This window comes from Lemur catta, chromosome 1 (genome assembly GCF_020740605.2).
Source record: "Lemur catta isolate mLemCat1 chromosome 1, mLemCat1.pri, whole genome shotgun sequence".
In the NCBI taxonomy this organism is placed as follows: Eukaryota; Metazoa; Chordata; class Mammalia; order Primates; family Lemuridae; genus Lemur; species Lemur catta.
Genome location: NC_059128.1, coordinates 83826803 through 83850686, shown reverse-complemented (window position 1 = coordinate 83850686; position 23884 = coordinate 83826803). Strand labels below are relative to the sequence as shown.

The 23884-nt window shown below is 49.3% G+C and overlaps 1 protein-coding gene across 1 annotated transcript; it reads right to left on the bottom strand.

The window, feature by feature from the left end:
* Positions 1-200: 200 nt before the first annotated feature.
* GLDN (gliomedin) lies at positions 201-22677 on the bottom strand. The gene is made up of 9 exons (XM_045555384.1): positions 22632-22677; positions 16262-16279; positions 15835-15942; positions 7285-7431; positions 6743-6871; positions 4040-4123; positions 3817-3942; positions 3467-3617; positions 201-952 (listed from the first exon to the last, which is right to left on the bottom strand). Exons 1-9 carry the CDS (start codon positions 22672-22674, stop codon positions 475-477), a joined length of 1284 nt encoding a protein of 427 aa, XP_045411340.1. The 5' UTR covers positions 22675-22677; the 3' UTR covers positions 201-474.
* Between the last annotated feature and the right edge of the window lie 1207 nt (positions 22678-23884).

Sequence of the window (23884 nt, the reverse complement as noted above, 5' to 3'; positions counted from 1 at the left end):
ACTTTCAAGGGTATCTTTCCAAGGCATCAAATATAAGTCAACACTAAGGAATTCACTACTCAAACAAAACTTATCAACTCAAAGATAAATTTGTTCAGCGTGTGGCTGAAAAACCAAACAACAGAATCAGATATATAATGGCAATAGAATTTCCTACAGGTAGAGGAAATCTTGCCAATCATCTCAGCTCACTATTTCATATTACCAGTGGGGAAACCAGGGCCCAAGGAGAAAAAGGTAACTTGCCCAGCTGGTTTGTGGAGGAATCACCAATTATCAGCCATGTCAATGTCCAATCCATTGCTATTTCACTAAGCAGTCGGATTTTAAAGGGGCTCACTGGCCATATAAACACTTATATCAGGAGATTATGTTCTACGTACCTGGCTACCCTTAAAGACAAGTTTTCTGTTGGAATAGAAATGGCCCCCAGAAAACATTCAAAATTTACTGAGGGGAACAAAATGCCACACATCACTGATTTAATGTTGTTGACAAAAACTGCATGGGATAAAGCATTAAATGGCCATCTTCCCATGAATATAAATGCTGATCTCTCATGTTGTACGATAACATGGCAAGAACAGACTGGGAAGTTCTTAAATCAAAGTTTGCATTGATCTGTTTCCCTCCTAACAAATCAAAGGCAAACGTTATCCTCATATCTTTGGTATCTGTCACATAGAGGATTCCTCGGGCAATGAAGGCGTTGCCGGCCTTGGATTTGGGGTACGTGGTATTGATGTGTTGCACCACAGAGAATGTCTGCTCATCCAGTTGTGCCACAAGAATGCTCGAGCCATCCACACTTGAAGCATAGATAATCCAAAGGCCCTTTTCATCTACAGCTAGATTGAAGTAAGTCTTGGAATTTGCAAAAAGGTATTTTCGGTCAAAATACAAGGCATTTTCAAGCTTCAGAGTTTGGGATGTTTCTTTGCCAAATTCAAACCTGAAATGTGTAAAAAAAAAAAAAAAAGTAAACATGAGTCACCCCTTTTGTAGTTGAAGGCGGTTTGTCAGGCTCCTCTTAAACTGAGTTAGTAGGTCTGGGGTGAGGCCTGGAATTCTGTATTTCTGACAAGCCCCAGGTAAGGCCTGCTGTGAAGGTCCTTCAACAGTGCTGTGAGCAGCAAGGATGTAGAGGACAAGGACCAGCTTGTGCTAGCAGGAGACACAGAGAGGCAGTGCGTAGTTTAAAGAGAACGCTCGCCTAGTCAGAACGAATTCACGCATAAGTGACCACTTACTAGCCATGTGACCCCAAGAAATCACTTTACCTCACTAATGCTTGGGTGATTGGTGACCTCCTGAAATGCCCTCTCAAGGATACCTAGAGCTTCAAGGGGCTGTAAAAAGTCCAATCCTTTCATTTTAAAATGTAAAAAAAAAAAAAAAAAGAGAAGAAGTGACTGGCCTACAAACCCATAAATACAAGTAAGTAGCAGAGCCAGAATTTAAACTTAGATTTTCTAACTCCAAGTTTGGGGATTATTCCTTTACTCCATGCTGGAATTTTAAGAAAAAAATTTTATAGCCTTCTAAATTAAGAAGAAAGTCACCAGTTGAAAAGAGCCATAGCAAAGTCAAGGCTACGAAGAGAGTATTCTTGTCAGGTAAGCAGCTGGATAAATGAAACTATGCCATGAAATCCCACGCCCCTTAGCTTCTGAAGACTGTCTGATTTGGCAGACTGCAAGACTAAATCAGCTGCCAAAAAAAGTGCATTAGGATTCAAAAGGTACCTAACTCCAAGAATGGAAATTCTGGGACATTGAGCTAAAAGAAAAGAAAAACACCAGAGGGCGCCATTGAGCAGTGGAAGAAACAGGAAGTGTGTGAGTCTGTGGATATGCATTTGAGCATAATACACTTGAAGTTGATTCAGAAACCTTGGAGTAAGTTTGAAAAGGAACTGGAGGAGAGTGAAGGCTTGGGAAGGTCCCTGCCCATCTCAGCCCACAGGAGTTCTCCTGCCTCTGAATACCTGAAATTTAGCAGGGCCGTTCGGCCCTGTCTGGTCCCAGTGCCTCACAGCTACATTCCTCGGGGAGGCTTGTGCCTCCAGCAAGCACAGGGTCTATCTCAGATCAGCCTCCCCTCAGCTCCCAGCCCAAGACCCGGCATAGAGCCGGGCTCAGCACAGGTCTCCCAACCACTGTGTCGCAAACTTAGCTTCCTTAGAAGACACACTTCCTTAAACAGGCCAATCCTCATTCTTGGGGCTTGCTCACCCCAGAATTCCACTCCTTCTCCCACCTTTGTGTGACAATAGCCCTGCGTCACATGGCAGCAGGGAGCCCCCAACTAAATGAGAAGTGTCACAGGAAGGAGTGTGTCGGGGAGTGAGGACCCTGAGCGGGCAGGGGATCAGCTGTCCTCTCCTACAAGACTCTGCCCACATGGGGTGGCCAGGGTGGTGAAGGGATGGCGGGGACCAGGCCGTGGGGAGTGATGGGCCAGGGAGGGGAGGCTGCCTGCCATGGCCGACACCTGTGTCTAATGTGGCTGATCTAATTGCATGTTATACTAGGAAACCTGTCCCCATCCTAACCTGAGCACACAAATGCCAAAAAGGCTGTTAAAGCTGGACTTCACTGAAGGGCAGGAAGAGATGAGGAAGAAAGAGAGAAGGGACCCAGCCTCCCTCAAGGTCATTGTTTCTTGTTTTGAATAACCAGGACCTTGGCATTCGTAGTACTGGGATTATGGGTTCATGCAGGGGTAGAGCTGGAAGGACTCTAGTCGAGGACATGGAGACCACAGGAGGTGGTGTCTCGTGTCCAAGGCCATAGAGTAGGCAGAAGAGTTGGGACCAGAAACCAGGTGTCCTGGCTTTCAGTTCATTGTTCTCTTGATTTGCCCAGAATAACCCGCTTCTGCCGCTGGAGCCCAGAGCTTGATTTCTTTTTGAACCATAAAGACAAAACTTCAGCAATTCTCCTGGGGAGGCAGGAAGGCTCAGCTGCTGTCCTGGGCTCAGTCTACCCAGGTGACCCCTCCCTTGTCCTTGGGAAAGCAGAGGGAGGGCCCGGGAGGCCTGGATCAGGATGACAGGCTAATCTGAAGGCAGTGACACCTGACTTTGGGCTGCATTCCTACTCTTCAATGATCCCAGTTGTGACGTGAAATTCCTCACACCCAGAGTTTTTCAGGGAGCGACATTCAGCCAGAGGAGCTCTGGGTCCCAGCTGCTCCCTTCCTCAAAGGATGAGAAAGCTGCTGCCCTTACCAGTGCGAGCCTACTTCCGCCTGGCTCTGACCCTCTTCCTGGCATCCGGACCAGCAGTAAATGCAGACCCCAGGGACTGCTGGGACGTGGGGCTCACTCACTGTATCCTGTGATTCATTCGGCCAACAAACCCTGATTGACCTCTGACTGTGTGCCAGCCCTAGGGACATAAGGATTGTGAAAACACAGTGCCCGCCCCTAAGTAGCACAGGAAAGCACAGTTGAGGGGCTCACCTCACGATGGTGTTGGAACCCCCTTTGTGGTAGTAGAGAGAGTTGTTGTAAACGGCATGCCCACAGCCATGGAAATAATACGGGAGGTGGATGAACGTGTAATTGCCATTCAGCAGCGAGGGCTGGTCTTTGAATTCCTTCACCATGATGCCTGTGGGAGGGAAGCCAGAGAAAGCTGTTACCCGCTGTCCGGCAGTCACAGCTTGGAGCGCTGTCTAAAACAGAGAGCAAGCTATTCAACCAACTAGCAGGGATTTCAGATACACAAAAGTAGAACAAGCCCAAGGGTAGGCAACAGGTGAAAAATACAATTCCCACATAGATACGGATCATCTGCTGAACGAAAGTACCTGAAAAATGTTCAGTCACCCAAATACGGTCATCACTCTTGTTAGCAGATTCTCTTATCCAAGTCCCAAATGTCTCCGTAACTTTTAATACTTGCGTTGGGTTTCCAATGGAAGTGATCATGGATTCTGCCCAGAGAAGAGAAAGGAAAGTTACTCACCTGCCAGTTGTGACTTTAAGGCATCCAACTTCTGGATTTCAAAACAGGATGCTTTGTTTCTGTACCTGCTTGTGGGGAACGGTGCTCACTGACTTTCTCATCAGCTTTTCCAGCCAAGGTGTCATCATTTGGTATGGCACATGTCTCGCCTAAAACAACAACAATAATCAGAGCAAGGCAGCTGGCGCGGTGCGATTTGTGTAACTGCTGCTTTTCCTACCTCATTCCAGACTCTGGTCCCATAAGCATCTCTTGCAACAGGCCCCCCGGGTTTCTTGGTTGCTTACTTTTATGCACCCCAAGCCATATGCTTCCAAATTGTCCACCCCCGCCCCCCCCTTGGTGAATTCCCAACAAACTTTCCGTGACCACAGTTGCTAAGATAATACAATCCCAAGAGGATGTCAGAAAAAGGGACAGGTGGGCTTGCACCAATCTGTTCAAGCCCTCAGCAATCCAGGGGAAAGGAGGCTTGTTGACAGCTCCCTGGCCTCTTTGTCAGGTGACATCTCTAGCAGGACTGCATTGTTCTAGAAGGATTTTCACTCTCAGGGAAGCTGGTGGGGTGCTGTGAGGAAGCCTCAGAAATGGGGTGGTCCACTTTACCCAGTGTCTCCTGGGAGAGGCATCAGGAGAGGAATCAGCGCCTCAGAGGAAGAAGGAACTAGAGGGAGTGTCCCCAGAGACGCTGGAGTCCCCATGTGACCATTTTCCCACCATCTCTGCTTGAAGGCCTGCAGGGGCACAGGTCCTTGCCAGGTGCCCGATTCACAGTTGGTTTGAGGCTACACCTGAGCTGTGACTCATCCTCCTTGGCTTGTCAACGTTCCCCTTAATGAAGGGGCTTCATTCAGACCCTGGGGAAGAGGTTCCAGGGGTAGCAGAAGCAGGGCGGGGGAGGGGGACGACGTGGCCAGTGGGCAGAGGATGGGCTGTGGGCTGGACTACAGGGGGGACAAGGTGGGCTTTCTGGGAAAGGCCAGCCCCACCCGCCTGGACAAATTCCGAGCGATTCAGATTACCGTGTGGTTATCAGAAAGAGTAGCCTTTCTGTGAGCAGGGAAGTTCACAGAATAATCTGAAGGGGCTTCTTTGTCAGTAAGTGAAGGGGGCCAGACCCTACATGATCATCTCCAAGCTTCTTCCTAGCAGGATGGGCCCGTGTTCTCTGAAGTCCTGGGCCTCAGGAGGAGAGCAGTCTCGGGATCCGTTACAGCCCCCCCGCATGCAGTCCTGCTGCCTCTGGGTTTCATCTGGAGGTTCCACTCAGGAAATTAAAGGGTGTTAAGGAAATGGAATTGGAGCAAGAGAGAGGGCTGAGTTCAGATGCATGTGCCTGGCAACCACGGACTCATTTCTAGGAGGCAGAGTGAAGATAATTGCCTCTCATTTAAAGCAGTTTTCACAACTTCGGGTCCAACCCCTGCCGACCCAGCCTCTTAGAAGGTGGGCCCGGCAGAGGAGACTGCTTCTCCAGGCACAGACTGTCACTGGCAGACAGAGCCTTTGGCAATTAGAATCCTGCAAAAGCTCAGGTCAGACCCCTCCTCTCAGGGGAAGGCCCCGCTCAGCTCATTCTCCGAGGGAACGGCACGGAGGGCTGGTGCTAATGGACGGGGTGGCGCTGAGCACCACGAAGGAGCAGCTCTGCCAGCGTGATAATCAGCCTCCATTGACTGCGGGGAGGATGGTGACAGATTTAAAAGCACAGATCCGCCCACTCTGACAGCTGAGTGCATGCCCCCAAAATGTCTTCCAGAAAGAACAGTGCACCAGGCAGAACTAAAGACTGTTTAGGAAAGCGGCAGTAACTTCCACAAGTCTGAGAGAAATTCCAGCCAGGATCCTCCTCTCTGTTTGCCACAGAGGTGCTGGCATCAGGTTGTGCCTCCTCGAGGTTTAAGTGAGGTGATAGGTCCCAGGCTGCCGCTTTGGGGAAGAAGTTCTAGCAGCACCCTATGAGTATTTTCCATTAATAGGATCCTTGATTTCTAAGCGGCTTTCAACACTGCAGCCACTCCTGCCCCACGCTGGCTACAGAACAAGTCCTCTTGGCCGGCCAGAGACCAGTCAATCCTTGCCCTTGGCTCGCTGGGGTCAGGTCTCCAAGTGCAACTTTCCGTCTCTGAAAGGACGATGCTCTAAGAGCTGGGGCTTGACAGTCAGGCACACCTGGGTTCAAATCCTAGCTCTGCCACTTACTAACTGAGTGAATTCGGGCAAGTTACTTAGCTCCTTGGGGTGTCAGTTCTGTATCTGTTAAGTTGGAGACAGTGATTCCAATATCATAGAATTGTTCTGAGAATTAAATGGGCTAAGCATGTAGCACAGTGTCTGGCACTTAAAAATTAGTGGTGGTGTCAGTAGTGCTGTGGTCACTGTGAGGAGCTAACCAGTCTGAACTTCCTCACCAACTCCTGGCATCAGCCAAGGCCCTCACTCTCCAAAGAGTCACTGTGAAAAGTTACCAGCTGTGCTTTCAGGACTGTGTCAGGGGAGAGGGATGGTGGACAAGGCCAGGGGGAGAAACAGTCGTGATAAATGAAGGGACCAGGGGAGGGGCGGGAGGCCCAGTGGAACTGGCCTCAGTGCCCAGCCCTGGGGCAGACTGCTCAGACCTCCCATGAGCATGGTGCAAGGCGGGGACCCTCATTTTGAACTAAATCACCTCCCTGTGTTTTAAAACATCTTGTCTCAAAGCCTGGGGTGCAGCCCAAGAGTTTGGGATCATCGGTGGAAGAGGAGGGTCCCGGGTAGGGGTTGGTGACCTGAGCATTGGCCGTTGAACATGTTCGGCTGCCGAGGGCCTTTGGCTCTTCTGCCTCCAGGGGGCCCTGGAGGACCTGGGGGGCCTGGGGGCCCAGGTGGGCCAGGTGGGCCCTGGTCACCTTTGGCACCTGGAGAGAGAGAGAAAGGGAGAGAAGGAAGGAGAGGGGGAGAAGGGGAGGGCGAGAGTCGTGCTTTCTGTCCGTTGTCCTCCCAGGTGTCTCAAGTTGCTTGCTTACTAGTCCTGTGCGGGACTGTGCTGGATTTCAATAGATATTTGGAAAAGGAGGCTTCCTTCATCCCATCCAATCCAACCATGGCTTTTAGACCTGAATTATCTACACGACTTATTCTTAGATCCCAGATCTGGTCTTGCCCATGTGCAATAATGCACAAGTTTCTCCTTTTTGACAGCACAGAACTCCAAAGCGTGCTGCAAACACACGGCCACACGGGCCAGTAAGGAGAGAAGACAGAGCAGCCCTTGTACTGAACACCAGGCGGTTCTCGGGGTCCTCGTGCCCTCAAAGGGAGCCCCTCTCACCTGCCAGCAGCACGTCGTTGGACACATCTCCTTTGTCTCCCTTTTCCCCCTTCTGCCCCGGAGGGCCCTCGTTCCCCGGTGAGCCCAGTTCGCCGTGGTCTCCCTTTTCTCCCTTTTCCCCTGGATTTCCTGTGGCTCCAGGTAGCCCTGACAAAAAGAATGACATGTTAGCCTGCTGGGCAAGAAATTCTGGCACAGCATTTTATAATACTATACATTGTTCTTTACAAACCAAACACATAACCCTTCGTAACCATTTCCGGGTAGCAGCACGGCCATAACTCAGTAAAGAATAGTATTCCCAGGGGCTCTGCTGGAATGCGTGCAGAGACGTTTGGCCAGGGCCAACAGGGTGGAGAGGAGAGTGAACCACGGCACAGCGACAGCAGAAAGGAGGTAAGGAAGGCCTAAGTAGCAGTCTGGCACCGTGACACTCAGAGGGGTTCGGTCGGTGCTAGAACAATGCGTGTCATCTACGCTATTTATTCCTCACAACATACTGGAGTTGCAGGCTGGGCAGTTATCCTTGCCCTTATTTTATAGAAGTTGAAACTAAGGCCTACCGTGGTTATAACAGATGCTGCTAAGTGAGCAGCAAAGGATGTCTGATTCCATCTCTAACGCTCTTTTCTGTGACGTTCCAATGCAAAATGCTTTTAATCACAATAGCAAAACAGGTAAAGTTCCTTTAGGATAACCATTACTAGGGATGGTGTAAGTGTGAACAAAAGGTAGTAGGTGCAATTTCTGCTTCTGTTCGTGGGGAACTGCCACCCTCTGCCACACAGCTAGAAATCAGTCAGGGTCTAAGGAACAGCTTGTGTCAGCCTTGGACCAGGGGTGGCGCAGGGACCCTTGGTTCGTCCCAGCTCACTGCTGGGAGGTAGTTCCCAGCAGCACAGGGAGGGGGAACCCAAACAGAGCCTGCCAAGCTCACTAAGGTGAGGAGACCAAAATCAGAGTTTGGGAGATGGCGGTGGCGAGAATTTGCTAGATGGAACAGCAGAGGAGAGTGGTGGAGAAAGAGCCCTGCAGGTTTGCAGAGGGCTCCCGTCAGTCTGAGTGACGACCTGCACAGGGGAACTCGACAGAGCCAGGAAAGGAATTCACAGTTCACTAAAAAATGATCAGAGCTCACACAGTGAAAAGTTCTCATTCCTACAAGTCAACTTGGAGAGATCTCATAAAATAATGCAGTATTTGGGAGAGCCCTTGGAAAAGTCTTGTCTTTAGCCCCAGGGTAAAGGCTGCTGGGACACACCATTACAAAGCTTAAAAACAAACGTCATTCAGCAGGAGCAAAGTCATCTGCAAGTCATTTAACTGCCTGCCAGAGGAGAGTGCAAAATTCAAATCATTCAGTTAATGTAATTCGGTGTGTTCACCATTTAAACGAGAAAAATCATAGGATCATCTCAATGGATGTAGAAAAGGCATTTGATAAAATTGAGCACCCATTCTTAATAAAAATTCTCACGAAACTAGGAATAGAAGGGAACTTCTTCAATCTGAAAAAGGGCATCTAAGAAAAACCTACAGCTAACATCATCCTTAACAGTGAAAGACTAAATGGTTTCCACTAATATCAGGAACAAGGCAAGGGTATGATCTCACTTTATTTAACATTCTACTGGAGGCCCTAGCCAGTGCAATAAAGCAAGGAAAAAGAAAAGACATACAGATTGGACAGGATAAATTAAACTGTCTTTACTTGCAGATGCCATGATTGTTTATACAGAAAATCTCAAAGAATCTATTAAAAAGCTAGTAGAACTCATGAGAATACAGTTTTACTGGGTCCCTGAGAGGGGAAATGATTGCCTCAGTATTGTACAAAGATATTGCCAGATATGGACCAATTAACATGATACCTTGCCTCAGGGAATAGTTGCTTATTTTGATAACAGCCCCCTGGGAGATACTGCGCAGCAGAGAAATTGCTCAACTTTCTCTGTTGGTGGAGATTCCAGTGATGGGGAGGTTGTCGCATCACAACATAGCACCGCTCGTATTCAAATCCTCTGTGCTGCCGTGAGTCCATTATTCCCTAAAACATAATTCTGGAGCTCTGAGCACCTTTCATTTATCCCAGAGGAGTAATAAATATTCAAAAGGGTTTCTGTTCTTCCACAGTCAAGGGACTATGTGCAGACCATCCCAAGCAAGTCAGCAGTGCATGCAAGAATCTCAAGTTGTTGATTATTGTTAGAAAGTGTAGTGAACAAAGAAACATTTGCTAGATTTCAGCCAATATTAAAAAAAATCTTAGAGAAAACCATAAAATTCAGCTAGAGCTGGGAGTCAGAAGCCCCAGGGTCCTCGCTCGGGGTGCTGGCAGTGCTGGGGTGACGGCCACCCTGACAGAAGAGCCGGGGGACTCAGTGGAAGAGGATGTGGGGGGCTCCGTTGTCAGCACCTGCTCTGCTGTGGCTTCAGTAGTAGGGGGTCAAATCATGCCTCGCAGGGGGTCCGGGCTCATAATGCATCCCTCACTACAGCACTGAAAACTGAGTGCTCCAGGCCGTCCCTGCCCCCTCACCGGGACATCTGGCTGGAAAGTGGTTGGCTCACTTGAGAAGGGGCCTTCTGCGGGGCCCTCGGCATGAGAAGACGTTCTTTTGTCAGTGTTTTAAATAGGCAATTTGGTGCATTATCTGAAGGAGACAAAAGATGAGAACGTTGCCATAGAGTCCAGCCAGCACAATGCACCAAGTGTAACTGGTACCTCGAGGGACCCAGATTTAGCAGTGCTCAGGGAAATGCTATCTGCCCCTTACTGCGGGGTTTTCTTTTTCAGGCATTTATTCTAGTCACACACACAAAAAAGCCTTCTGCATCATCATCTGATTTCCCTTTCCTTTCTTTTATTCCTTTCTCTTATGCCTTTTTTTCCCCTTAAAACAGCCGTATGTGAAATAGGAAAATGTTCCTCCAGTCATGCAGCTGTCGTGATGCGGCCCCCACATGGCAGGTATTTAAAGCTATTAAAGCCCTTTGCTTGAGGACTTATTTTGACTCTTCGATGGGGTGTGCATTACCATGTCTCAGTGTTCATTAAGAGAGGGTGGGGGCGTTCTGACGAAGGTGATGGTTGGCAAAGGGCAAAGGTAGACTGGATGTAGACAAAACACCCCCGTCCTTTCTTCATGAAGCCTCCCCTCATCTTCGTTGGTAAAATCACCATGACCATGCACTGGCTGTGGCATGTCGTATATCGGAACTAAAGCACCACCTCGTTGCTGTTCACCGTCAGAGGACCGATGCATGGCATTTTCTACCCTGCCCTGATTCAGGGAAGGTCAGGGTTGCTAACCGTGCACAGTGACACTATGACACGATGTGAGCCGGACCCTGGTGTTGTTTGTCCCGTGACCCCTGGCTGGCTTCGAGTCAGCACATTCTGCTAGAGGAGAAAGGCCAGATTCTGCCCACCGAACTCGTGCGCTAGAAGCGGCTCTCTGCTATTTTTCTTCCCTGGTGTCGCCCACTCAAAACAAACAGTTGCACAGCCTTACAGTTTGGGGTTGTGTGCTATCTCTGGGCTGGGGTCAACGCCATCATCTTCGCCACGGGGGGTGAGGGAGGACGTTTTATTTTCAGCAGTACCATCTGCCGCTAAGGCGGGAGAAAGGGGGCCAGGGGGTGTCACACAAAACCCAGTCCCGAGACACGAATAAGGAGGAGGGCTTTCATCCCTGTTTTTCATGAGGATTTGGTTTTCAGAGAAGACACTGCAGCATTAACTCTTAAGTGAGAAAATGAGACACAGATGGAAAGAAAGAAAATGCTTGATTTTGAGGCAACAGAATGTCCTACTTCATAAAAGATGCTAGTTGCACAATTGACAACATTTAAGTCTCATTCTTTTTTGGGGGGGGGGTCTCCCTGCCCCAGGAACTTGTAAGGCAGATTAAGTCTCTTTCAGTTCCAATTCTTCTCTCCAAATCTAAGTTAGTGTTTTCAAACCAATATAGGACATTTCCACTTAGGTTTCCTTTTGGTCTAAAATAAAGTTTCCTCTTCCCCAGTTTTAAAAACAACAATAATAATAGCTAACACCCATATAGCACTTACTATGTGTTGAGCCTTATGCTAAGCACTTTCTATATATTAACTCATTTAATCTTCCCAATAACACTGTGAGGTTGATATACTGTTAATATTATTGTCCTTATTTTATAAATAAGAAAACTGTGGCACAGAGTGATTAAGGAACTTGCCCAAGGGGGCACGGCTAGTCCGGGGCAGAGCCAGGACCCAAAGCAAGCCATCTGGCTCTGGCTCCATGCTATTCCCCACCATTAACCTTAGCATTTCGAAGGTCAGAAACTGAGAATCTTTGATACTTCAATCTCCTGGAAACAACAGTTAGGCGAGAGATCTTAAGCTCTGGCTTGGTCGGGTTAGTCTTTTGCTCAGGAGCCCACAGTGGCTCCTGGTGGTCTCCTGCAGATGTGGAGCTCAAACCCCTGGCCCGACGTTGAAGGCCATTAGCCCCTAGCTGCATCTAGCTGGGATCCCCGCTAGTCCCTCGGGGTGGCCTCATAACTCTTGAGCCTTCTCTCCCTGCAATGCCTGCCCCACGTCCCCTCTACTTATTTCCAAGACGTTGACCCCTCCTCTGTCGCTTGTCCTTTACACTTAGTCCTACCGCACAATCCATCCTCCACACAGGGTCCTGCTTGTTTGTCACCCGCCCAGTGCAGTTTAGCTTTTTCTTCTGGCGGTATTGCCCGCTGTGAGGTATAAACCAGTCTCCCAACCAGAATAAATAGCTATTGGGTACACACTGAGTGTAAGGTCTAGCTTCTCTTTCAACTGAATTGTACGCCCTTGTAGACAGATACTAGTTCTATTCTTCTCACTCATGCATTCATTCATTCATTCATTCATGCATCTATTCATTCATTCTTCACTCATCAATTATTTATTGAGCCTTAGCCAGGTCCTGGCTAAGAGCTGTGATGAATAATAAAATCTGTAAAACATAGTCCCTGCCTTGATGCACAAACATCCTAGTGGAATATTTCAAACTAGAACCCACATTACAGTTGTTGCAACCCAACCCCCTCAGTCTATATGGGGAGGTCAGTCGGAGATTGAGGCAGGTGCTCTGCCTTGAAAGCAGGGAACAAGAGGCACAAAATCAACTCTGTCTTTGTTACTGATTGAACTATGTGTTCTCGCAAATGTCCTGCAGGCCTCTCTGAAATGCTGGAGCCCTCCCAACTCTCCCAGGGAGACCCAGCTTTGGAGCTCAGCTTGGAGGGTATCCGAAGCCCATGACCTGCGACAATTACCTGCACTGGCCCTGGAGGCCCCGGTTCCCCTCCTGTTTGCTCTTGCTCTTCGGCACCTGCCATAGCCTGGCTCTCACAACTCCACCTGAGCCCCGCGAGCATGGAAGTTGAGTGTCACTATAGTTAAGAGAGGGCTTCAGGAATCAGGGGGACCTGGATTTAAGTCCTGCCTCCTCCACTTTATTAGCTTTTGACATTAGACAAGTTATGTCCATTCATTCAACAATGAATTTGTTGTACTCCTTCACTGGGCGTTCCAGGCACTGGATCTAGGGACTAAGAAAGGAAGACATGGCCTGGCTCTCAGACCTCACCCCCCACCCAGGGAGTCAGACCATCAGCACGTCAGGGAATGGGCACCACAAGGTGACTTCAGGGAGGGACAGATGTTTGGAAAGAGAGCAGGATAACAGAGTAGGTGAGGCAGGGGCTGACACGGGGGCTGGGGAGATGACATCTGAGCTGAGACTTGCACGGGGTGGGGGGGGGGAGGACCAGCCCAGGGAAGGGCAGGGAGAGGGCACTGTGGGGAGTAGCAAAGCAGTGCAAAGGCCCTGGGGCAAAAGTGGGCTGGCCTGTTTGAGAAACAGAACCACAAGTTTCTTCCTCTGGAAAAAATATGGCCCAAAACAATATCCATCTCTGAGGGGTTGCTGTGAGGACTCAATGAGCTAAGTACACAGAGTTTAGTAGAGTCCCTGGGGGTAAATGCTAGCTGTTTATTATTGTTCAGGAGATTGTTGAGACAGGGCACATCCCACCCTCACTGAGACCCTATCTCTGTGGAACACAGTCCCTTTTTCCTTTTTTTGGAAACAGCGCTTGTTGTTCCTTCTTTCTGGAATGTACACCCACACCTCCCCTCCCCAACCCCGCCTGGCAAACCACTAATGATCCTTTGACTCTCTGCTTAAATAATGGCGCTTCCTCCACCAGCCTCGACCTGGCCTGGCAGGCCATGTCCCTGCGTGAGACCCTGCAGTGCCTTCCTGGGAGCTGGCTCCCCACCTGAGGGCTCCGGAAGCGGCTGGCCCTGCCTCTGGCTTCACCTGGCTGCATGGCCCACGCTCGCCCGTGTGCGCCCTGCCTCCCCCTGGACGTCCCACCCAGCTCCGTCCACTTCCCCCACCCTCCCTTCCTGTTACTGCATCTCATGGCGCCCTGTCCTCTTCCTTCAAGCACACATCTCCTGTTGAGACTGTAGATGTACGTGATTGTTGGCTATTAATGCTGGCCTCGCCACCGAAGATGGCAAGTTCCAGAGCAGGGGCTGCATCTGTTTTGTTTCCCCACTAGCACTTGAAACCTGCTCAATAAATATTTGTCGTTGAATGTCCGGACCCTCTCCTGGCCGTCCTCCCGCTGCTCAGTCCCCTCCTCACCCCCTGCTACCTGGTCCCTAGAAGCTGCAGCACCTCAGGGCTGTACCCAGCCCCTCCTGAGTGACCACACCCATGTCACATGCCCCTTTGCTCCCTAACGCAGGTCTCTAGCCCTGAGGTACCCCGATGTCTCCTGGATGGCTCAAGGCACATTCCACACTGAGCCATGACTGTCTCCCTAAACCTGAGCAGGAGCAAGGCTCCCCAGCTCAGGGGGGCAGCTCATCCGTCTATGCCTCAGGCAGGACAGGAACCTCCAAGTCAGTGTTGGTGCCGTCCTGCCCCTCACCCCTTACATCTGCCCTCCACCAGTACTGCTGGCTTCACCCTGCACACCACCCAACTCTACCCACCGCCTTGCCTTCCGCCTGCTCCGCTCCCTGCTCCAGCTCCCCCTGCTGGCTCCAAGGCGTCCAGGGCACCCTTCCTCCCCTCCCTCCCCCGACACAGCTCCAGAATGGAGCCCAGCTCCCCTCTGCAGCCCTGCTGACCCTGGTCCCTCCTCCCCTCTGCCTGCAAGTGCCGAGTAGGAAGGGAATCGTCCTCAGGCTCAGGCCCACTTCCCTTGGCCTGGGCCAAGGACCCCCTACACGGGCCCTCCGTGACTCAACCTCCATCCTCAGTATCAGTCTAGATTCTGACCCCAGGAGGCCTTCCTCACTGGAGATGGCTGCAGAGGAGGGTCTGGGTTTTTGCTGCAGTTCCTATGAGATCTCCCGGAAACCGTGGACCAAGGTTGCCCTCCATGATAAACAGAATCCAATCCCTTCTCCCTCTCTGCTGCTGGCCCCTGCTCCAAGCCTCCTCCCCTCCTCTGGCCTCCCTCCCCGGACACGACACTGGCCAGGCCACCCTCTGCTGGACACGACACTTTGGGCATGGCTCTGCTCTGCTTCAAACCCCCCATCTGGCTCCAAGTACAGACTGCAGTTCCTAACATGCCCAGGGCCGACCTGATTTGGCCTGGTTACCTCTCTCAAGTCGGCCACCTTAACCACCATCCTCTGTCCAGCTGCCCTAGCCCCCTTCTTGTGCCTCCAATTCTCCGGGTAGCCTAGACTCAAGTGCTCTGCCCCCAGGCACCCCACGACTCCCTCTCTCACCTTCCCCAGATACTTGCTCCAAAGTCCCTTCTCAGGGAGGTCTTACCTGGGACCCCAATCTAAAATTACCGCCCCGGCTCTCACATGTATTTCCTATCCCCTCTCTCCACTGACTTTTCTCTTTAGCACTTGTCACCACGAAACAGACCATGCCGTCTACTTATTCATCTTACTTACCTGTCTCCCCCAACTAGAAGGTGAGCTCACAAAGGCAGGGGCTTCGTCAGCCCTTGCATTTCTAGATCTCCAGTGCTAGAACAGTGCCCACCGCATAAACATGTGTCCCACAAACGCATGAACTTCTCCTTTGCTGTGCCCCCCGGGTTGTAGGCTGCACGCTAAGCACATCTCCAGCCTTTTTGAAAACCACTCCTTTCCTACCTGCCCCCTGCCCCCCAGTCTGCCCTCATCATACTCATTGCTGAATCCTCAGGACTGGATCACATTTTTGGAGTCTTCCCAGGATAAGCGAAATGTCTGCACACTGACAGTCATCATCATGCTATGCCAATGCTCATTTATAATTATAATTATTACCCTACACGAACGATCCATTACGGCCCTGTAATTCCAGCTGTAATTGCTGGCTTTCTGAGGACCGAGCTGGCATGGACTGTGTGTGCCCATTTTTGCCAAGGCTGTGCCCTGCCCCACGAGCAGGTAGGCCTTGCCAAGTGGCAGAGGTGGCAACGACGGGTGCCCCATCCGAAATGCAATCATGGAGATGAGCAGCATGGAAAGTATTTAGAAGAGTTGCCAAAATACCCATTTTCCCTCTTTTTCCATTTGCTCCTTTTTCGCCTTTTGGGCCCTGGGGACCAGGTTGTCCATCTGATCCATTGTGTCCTGGTAACCCACCAACTCCTGGAGGTCCTGCATCAAAACACAGAAGCGGGAACATTTTTAAAAATCTTCGCTGAAGTTACTGTGATTTCCTTTGGCCGGTGAAACTGAGCAGGCATCAGTGCCTTTTCCACAGCCTCCCCCACCTCCTCCCTTCCTTCTCCGTCTGGAGCAGCGCCAGGCGGGGGGGATACTGAGGGCAGCATGTGAGAGGGGCATGGGAGGACAGGGACACAGCCAGGGCTGCCTCCGGGCCCCTCCCCTCCCCACCTCTGTCCTTCCGAGGGATCCTGCGGATCCAGTAACGCATGGGCCTCCCTTTGAACTAGAAAAGCCCCTGGGCTCTTACCTGGTGGGCCGGGTGGTCCTGCAACAGAAAAAGAAATTTAGATGATAAATCATGGGTGAGAGACAGACAAACCAGCGCCACAACCCAAAAAAACACAGAGCACCGTCCCGCCCCTTAAAATGTCCTAATTATCCACTGACCCTAAGGAACTGATCTCACACCTTTATTTAGAACTCATTATATTTGCCCAAAAGATCCTTAAAAACGGGTCACCAAAGACCCACTTGCCAGTCAAATCACTTTTGCTTAAGTTTCAATGGACCAAGAATAATTTCTGAGCTGGCTTCACGGTAGATTCATAACTTGGTTATCTCGCAAGCAGTCAACCTGATTAACGGAGGGCCAGTGACAACGCAGGTGTGCACGGTGCCGCCCTGGCACAAGGTGTCATTGCATGGTGGTGCTGTCACGAGAGCGGCCCCGAATGCTCCCGTCCAGCCGGCTTGTCTCCTCTGGGCTGCTGAGGGGGGCCGGGAGCCGGCGCGGGCTGGCTGGGTCTCTGTTTTGCGGCATAAAATAGCCTGAGAAAAACTGAGGGCCCAGATCAGGTAACAAATACCTTCCCTAGTATGTAATTACCTGAGGATCTAAGGGGTTCAGACAAATCATTTACACATAACCGAACAAAATGATTTTGCTTCCACAAATCGGAGTGTCTAATTATCAACTATTCTGAGCACTCAGATAAGCTAATGAGGTTGTAACATGAGCAGCTGAGTTCCTTTTCTTTCTCTAGACCACATATAATGATTACCAGAGTTGGAATGGAAAGGTTTTCCTGTAAATCCAAGCATGTGACCATTCAGAGAACAAGCGTTTACTAAGCACTTACTGTGTACGCCAAACTCTACCAAGAAATCTCGGTCCCTGTGCCTGCTGTGTTCACAGTCTCTGTGGGGCAGGGGGACTCTGCAACCGCAGTGCACTGTGGGAGAGCTGCAGTGGGTCCTGGGGCAGTGTGGCACACAGCCATCAGAGAAGGCTGCCCGAGGGGAGCCTGGAGCCCGGGTACTGACTAAATGACAGCCCTAAGATGGCAGCAGATGACGGCCAGCATTCTGCGCAGGGGCAGCAGGAGCAAAGGTGCACAAGGGAGGACTTGCAAGGTCCAGGGTTGGGGAAGGAAGAGGATTGGCCGAGCTGGAATGTGTAGAGATGAGGCTGAATAGGGATTTGGGTGGGGTGGGTGGCAGAAGAACTTGAATGCCAAGCCAAGAGGTGTAGACAGTATCTGTGAACAGGAGGGAGCTACAGCAGGTTCTTAAGCAGGGAGGTGATGCTGTGAAATCAGCGTGGGTTTGAGATCCTCTTTGTAGCTGGAAGTTGAACGGAACTCGGTGAAACAAGATGAGAAATGCAGAGACACACACACAGGGAGAGAGAAGCAGAGAGATGGAGGGAGTAACAGAGAAATGCCCAGAGGGTCTTTGTAGTTAGAATCAGTAACAAGGTTGTGGATAAATGTGGTGACTGTAGAGCTGTAGAAAAAGCTAGAAATTCCGCAGGTATTTTAGCAGGATGAGCAAGACTCCATGTCTGATGGGCAGGAGGCAAAGGAGGATGCAGGTCCACAGTACCAGTGGATGGAGGCTATTTTGACAGACGTGGAGACTCTTGGAAGGACAGGTGCTTGGGGGTGTGCTTGCAACACATACAGTCCTACTTCAGGCAAAAATGATTTGCTGAAAATGGATTTGCAATCTCTTAGGGTGAGTATAGCCTGTGGCTGAGGACTTTACCTCCAGATGGTGCACATGTCTTGGAAAGGGGGTGATGGACAGTTAACAGAGGTCAGAGGAAATCAGTTATCATTCCCAAGTACAAATGGAGTCAAGTTCAGATGTGCAGATTGGTAGGAAGACAATTTGCCTGTAAGACGTTAGACTTGGCTGTATATAGTGGGTTTCAAGAGTTCCCAGGATAGTCCAATGACTAAGTCCATACAGCGGGACTGCTGGTGAGAGTGCCTGGCTGAGGCTGTGTATTTAGGACACACCAGCCATGGCCAAGGGTCTCGCCATGTCAGAGCTCCACTGACACCCTATGGCTAGAGTTCCTAGCATACGAACCCACAGAATCACCAGCAAAGCAGTTACCTGGGCCCTATCTGGTGATACTAATCCAGTTTGGGTTTAAAGTGAGGCCCAGGAACCTGCATCTTCACCAAGCACCACCCGTGACTGGGATGCAGATGATCACAGGCCCTCTGGTGTGATGTGAAATTTTCTGGGAAAATAATCGGTCACCATCAGCAGATCCTCAAAGGGGTTCTTGACCCTAAAAAGCTTCAGGGCTACTAGTCTCACAGCAAGAGTAAGAAGTCTGGGCCAGACTCTGGGGATGGAAGAGGAAGAAGGAGGGCGATGCCCCGTCTGGAGGGAGGGCAGTGGGAAAGAGAGAGTAGTCAGGAGACACACGGGAGAGGAAACCCAGTAGGTCTACGTCCTGAGGCTAAAGGAGAAGAGAGTTTTGGAAGAGTAGGAATGACAGCCCCAAGCAGCTCAGAAGTCAGGGCAGCATAAAACAACCTGAGGCGCAGAGAGCTAAAGCGATGGTGGGATGTCCTGGTGTCCTCTCTGCATGACAGCCTGGTTCTCAAGGGCCCCTGACACCTCAAGTCTCACGATGTGTGCCAGCTGGGCATTCAGAAAGCCATTGTTCAGGACGTTTCCTTAGCTCCTGCCCTTCCTCCTCTTCTTGATCACCAGGCCCACAGGAATACATGTGGACAACCATGTTCCTGCTGATGGTGTGCTCAGGGCTGGTGTCCAGGGCCTGCCACCAGTGAAGGTGCACAGGGCTCCGCCTCAGCAGGGGGCTCCATGCTTGGGTTTAATGCCCTGCAGTCACCATCTAGAAATTCTTAATACTCTTATCTTCGGATCCATGTTTTTAAGTGAAGTCTGGTGGGTCAATGGGATATATACTGAGGGCTTGGCGGTCCTGCCTCCCCAGGGCAAGTCACCTGCCACCTGCTCCCTGCCCCATCAGTAACTGCTGCCACCTCCTCCCAGGGAAGCCTGGGTACGAGTGCGGGGAAGGCAGGGCCGGGGTGTCCTGACTGCCTGAATCACAGGGCGAGGGCTGCTATCTTGCCCCATGGCTATTCCATGTCTCAGGGGTATGGCATTAAGTAGCAAATGAAAACTCCCACCATAACAGGTCAAGACCATGGAAAACAGAAAAAAGGCTTTTTCCTGCCTTTTTAGACAAGAGACCCTGCATTTTCCTTTTGCACTGGGCCCTGCAAATTCTGTAGCTCACTCTAACTACACCCACCCCACACTCCTAACCAGAATTGAGTAGAATTGGGTGGATGCTTGATAGAAGCTGAGCCACTTAGATATTTTTTTCTCCTTGAAATCTAAAATTGGCCCCCAGTGCTCCTAGTTTAGTAAACCTGAGATCTGTGGATGGCCCAGTACAGTAACAATATGTCAGTCTGTGGAGAGAAATGCCAATTCCAGTTAGTAGCAGCACACCAGAAAAGAGTGACATGAGGCCATGCTCAGCAGCATCCATGACACTCTACCGATGTTTGCCTGGGTATAGGACGAGACAGTAGTGACAAGTGCTGTCGCAGGGTTAGTGTCCCTTGGCTGCAAGGAGAACGGGCACTATGGATTTGAAGCACATCTGCCCCAGTGAGCAGTTCAGTAATGCGACGGTTTAGACTTTTTCCAACAAGTTCATACATAAAGGATAACCCAAGAACACACCATCTTTAAGACACTTGCTCTTCCAGAAAATATGTTTCTGGGATCCCAAGGAAATCTTGGATCGGGATGAAGATCCAGAAAAACATCTGTGGTTTGACAAACTCTGTACTAGCAAAAACCTAACTACTCCAGCTAGGGAATTACCCTACTATGCACCTGAGATGCCACAGGCTACAGAGCATCGGTCCTGATCGCCATAGCAACCACAGCGAAGTCAAGGAAAAGGAACAGGAGCAGGATTTCACGGTCACGGCTGGACTAGCCTCAAGTTAAGAGCACCTGCTTTTTCACAGATGACTCCAGTGTAAAGCTGGATCTTGTTCCCGGGCCCCAAGCCCAGGTTCTGCCCTGGGGAACCTTCCTGCCAGGCCCTGGACCAAGGCTCTCTGCCAACCCCCTGAAGTTGCCCAGTTCAGCCCTGGGTCCTGTCCCTCCCCGTCCCGTCCCCTTCCCCCACCCCCAGTCCAGGCCGTGTGGTCTACCCCACGGCATCTCCTTGCTTTGCAACTTGTACTTTTCACACCTGATTTTAACTGAAGAACTTTCTGTGTAAAAGGAGACCCAATTTCAAGCTGGCATGAAAGGAGAAGGTGCCGTCTTTTGAAAAGCATTTTGAGGTGCCAAAGAAAAACCTACTCAACCCATTTCCAGCACAGATGCAATGCCCCGCTCCCCGCCAATCTCCCCTAAGTGGTCTCAATAGCTGCGTCCCACGCATTCGCTGCACAGCCCGGCTCTCAGGCCCATCACTATAAAAATCGAAAAGGAAGAGGCTTTTCCTGTGCCTCTCAACAGGCTTTTGTGCCTATAATTCCATCCATCCATTTCTCTAGCACTCATTACTGTCACACGTAACTCTGAAAAGGGACTTCCAGAGATGGAAGAAAGAGGCTTAAGCCACAAGAGTTTCAGAATAAAGGACCAAGCTGTTCTGAAGATATTTAGTTTTCTGAGAGGGCTGAAATATGACTTAAGTCATTCAATTGGCATTTCCCAAGAAGCCACAGGATTATAGTTTTTCTCTCTGAGGCCAAAATAAGTATATGAGAGTCAGACTTGGATTTGTGGTTCCCGAGGGAAACTTCTTTCTTCCCAGGTCACGACCTCTGTCCACGCACTCACATAAATCACAGGTTTATTCATTCAACAAACTCACATTGTGCCCCTGCTGTGTGGCAGGTAAGAGAAGGACTGGGGAGAACACTACAGGATGAGGGCTGGGTGTCTTACAGCCCCATTCCTGGTGCGCAGGGCTTCTCAACCCTGTGCCACTCTAACGGGGCCTGCCTAGGGACAGACACAAGCTGAGAGGCCCGACAAAAGCTTCAGATGGCTTCAGAGTCTTATTTTTATGTTTTAAAGTCCAGGAGCACGGCTCACCCTCCACAATATACAGTCAGGCTTCCGGATCTGCTGGGTCCCCAACGGCAGATTCAACCAGCCGAGGATGGAAAATATTTTTTAAAAATCAAAAACATAAAAAATAATAATACAACAATAAAAATAAAACAATAATAATATAATAATGTATTATTTTGACAAGTTTAAATGCCATGTAAACAATACTACTTACATATGGTTTACATTGTACTAAGTCTTATAAGTAGTCTAGAGATGATTTAAAGTATATGGGATATTGTACTTCGGTTATATGCAAATATGGCACCATGTTATATAAGGGACTTGAGCACCCATGGCTTTTGGTATCTTCAGGGGTCCTGGCACCAGTCCCCCATGGATATGAAGGGACAACTGCACTGTTTTAGTGTGAGAATAATTTCCCCCGCTCCCTCGGAATGCTACACCTCCTTTGGCGAGTAAGGAAATGCAGTGTCTGAAATCAGGCTCTGTAGGCTCATCCTTGGCCTGGCCAGAGCCTTCTTTGGCTTGGGGGACAATGATGAGTGGCTGCTCTGGGGTCTGTGTTTTCCCTCGTCCCCACCTTCCGAACGGGGGAAGGAGACGGCCCCTTCCTCAGGTGAGATGCCGGAGTCTGACTCAGGTTGAATAATCATCTCCAAACCATGCCCCTCCTCGGTCGCTTCCCTTCCCCATCCAGCAGCTATGCCTTGTCCCAAGGCTCGATATGCATCCTGGTCAGTTCTCTTCCTCCTTTCTGTGTGTCCCTGATCCGTCAAGTGGAGGGGACAGGGTCACACCAACGTCCTGTCCCTCTGACACACGGTCCACATCACGTGGAGGACTCTTCATAAAAAATACCTTCCTGACTACTTAGCTTCCCGTTCACGCTGTATGTACGATGTAGGGAAATAACTACTTCTGATAAGAGAACGCTACTGCTCTGACAAAAGAATTCTGCCACTTAGCAAGGTCTTTTCGCTTCTTTCCTTTCCCTTTTTAATACTAATGGGAATAAGGAAACCATCTATGGCCCTGGTTCAAGGTACCACACGTTTCTAATTACGCACATCCTAGTTAGATTTTCCCTGGCTATATTTCTATGGCAATACTGAAAATATTATTTTTCATAATTATAATGGATCTTTAGCTCACTAAAAACATCTGGTAAGAATAGACCAACATGTATTTTTTAGAACGTAAACTGCTGGTAAGTGTTCGCTCTGCCACTGGCCCTCTGGCCAGCGCACGCGGTCCCCGTGGGCGGCTCTGGGCAGCGGCGGGCAGCCTACCTGTCAGGCAGATGCCCTTGGTGCTGTTGCACAGGTCCACCATCACTCGCACCTGCAGGGGAGACAGGGCGATTAGGAACACACAGCTGGCAGCCAGCCCCGGACTTGCCCTTTATGCAGACAAGCAGAAAATGATCACAAAAATTCACTGAGTAACTTTAGGAGAACACGCAGAAGTCTGAGGAAAATACAGTCATGTGCCACATAAGGACGTTTCAGTCAATAACAGATGCATATGTGATGACAGTTCTGTAAGATTATAATGGAACTGAAAAATTGCACATCATAGCACAACGTGTTACTCACACATTTGTAGTGACGCTGGTCTAAACAAACCTACTGCACTGCCAGTCATAAACAGCATAGCACATATAACTACATAAAGTACATATTTGATAATGGTAATAAATGACTGTTACTACTTTATGTATTTACTATACTATAATTTTTTAAATGTTTTAAATTTTTCCAGCTGATACCTTGATTTCACTATACTTTTTAATCGTTAGAGTGTATGCTTTCTAGTTATAAAAAGGGTTAACTTGTAAATCAGCGTTAGGCAGGTCTTTCAGGAGGTATTCCAGAAGAAGGCGTTGTTATCCTAGGAGATGACAGCCTCATGCATGCTATTGTCCCTACAGACCTTCCAAGGGGACAAGATGTGGCAGTGGAAGATAGTGATATTGATGATCCTGACCTTAATGTTTGTAGGCTAATGTTTGTGTTTGTGTCTTAGTTTTTATAAAAAAAAATGTTTAAAAAGTAAAAGAAAAATTTAAAAATAGAAAAAGCTTAAAAAATAAGAATGTAAAGAAAGAAAATATTTTGTACAGCTATACAATGTGTTTGTTTTAAGCTAATGTTATTACAAGTCAAAAAGTTTAAAAAATGTTAAAGTTTATAGAATAAAAATGCTACAGTAAGCTAAGGTTAATTTATTATTGAAGAAAGAAAAATATTTCTTATAGATTTCATGTAGCCTAAGAGTACAGTGTTTATAAAGTCTATAGTAGTGTACAATAATGTTCTAAGCCTTCACATTCACTCACCACTCCCTCACTGACTCACCCAGAGCAACTTCCAGTCCTGTAAGCCCCATCCATGGTAAGTACCCTATACAGGTATACCATTTTTGCATTTTATACCATATTTTTCTTGTACCTTTTCCATGTTGAGATATGTTTGGACACACAAACGCCATCTTGTTACAACTGCCTGCAGTGTTCAGTAGAGTAGCATGCGGCACAGGTTTG

Excerpts from the sequence above, each read along its gene's own strand:
- GLDN (XM_045555384.1), bottom strand. The coding sequence starts at position 22,674 with ATGGTGGACCTGTGCAACAGCACCAAGGGCATCTGCCTGACAG. Across the intron at positions 6,872-7,284 it reads CAACGACGTGCTGCTGGCAG|GTGCCAAAGGTGACCAGGGC; the intron begins GTGAGAGGGGCT and ends CTCTCTCTCCAG. Across the intron at positions 4,124-6,742 it reads GTTCAACGGCCAATGCTCAG|GCGAGACATGTGCCATACCA; the intron begins GTCACCAACCCC and ends TTGTTGTTTTAG.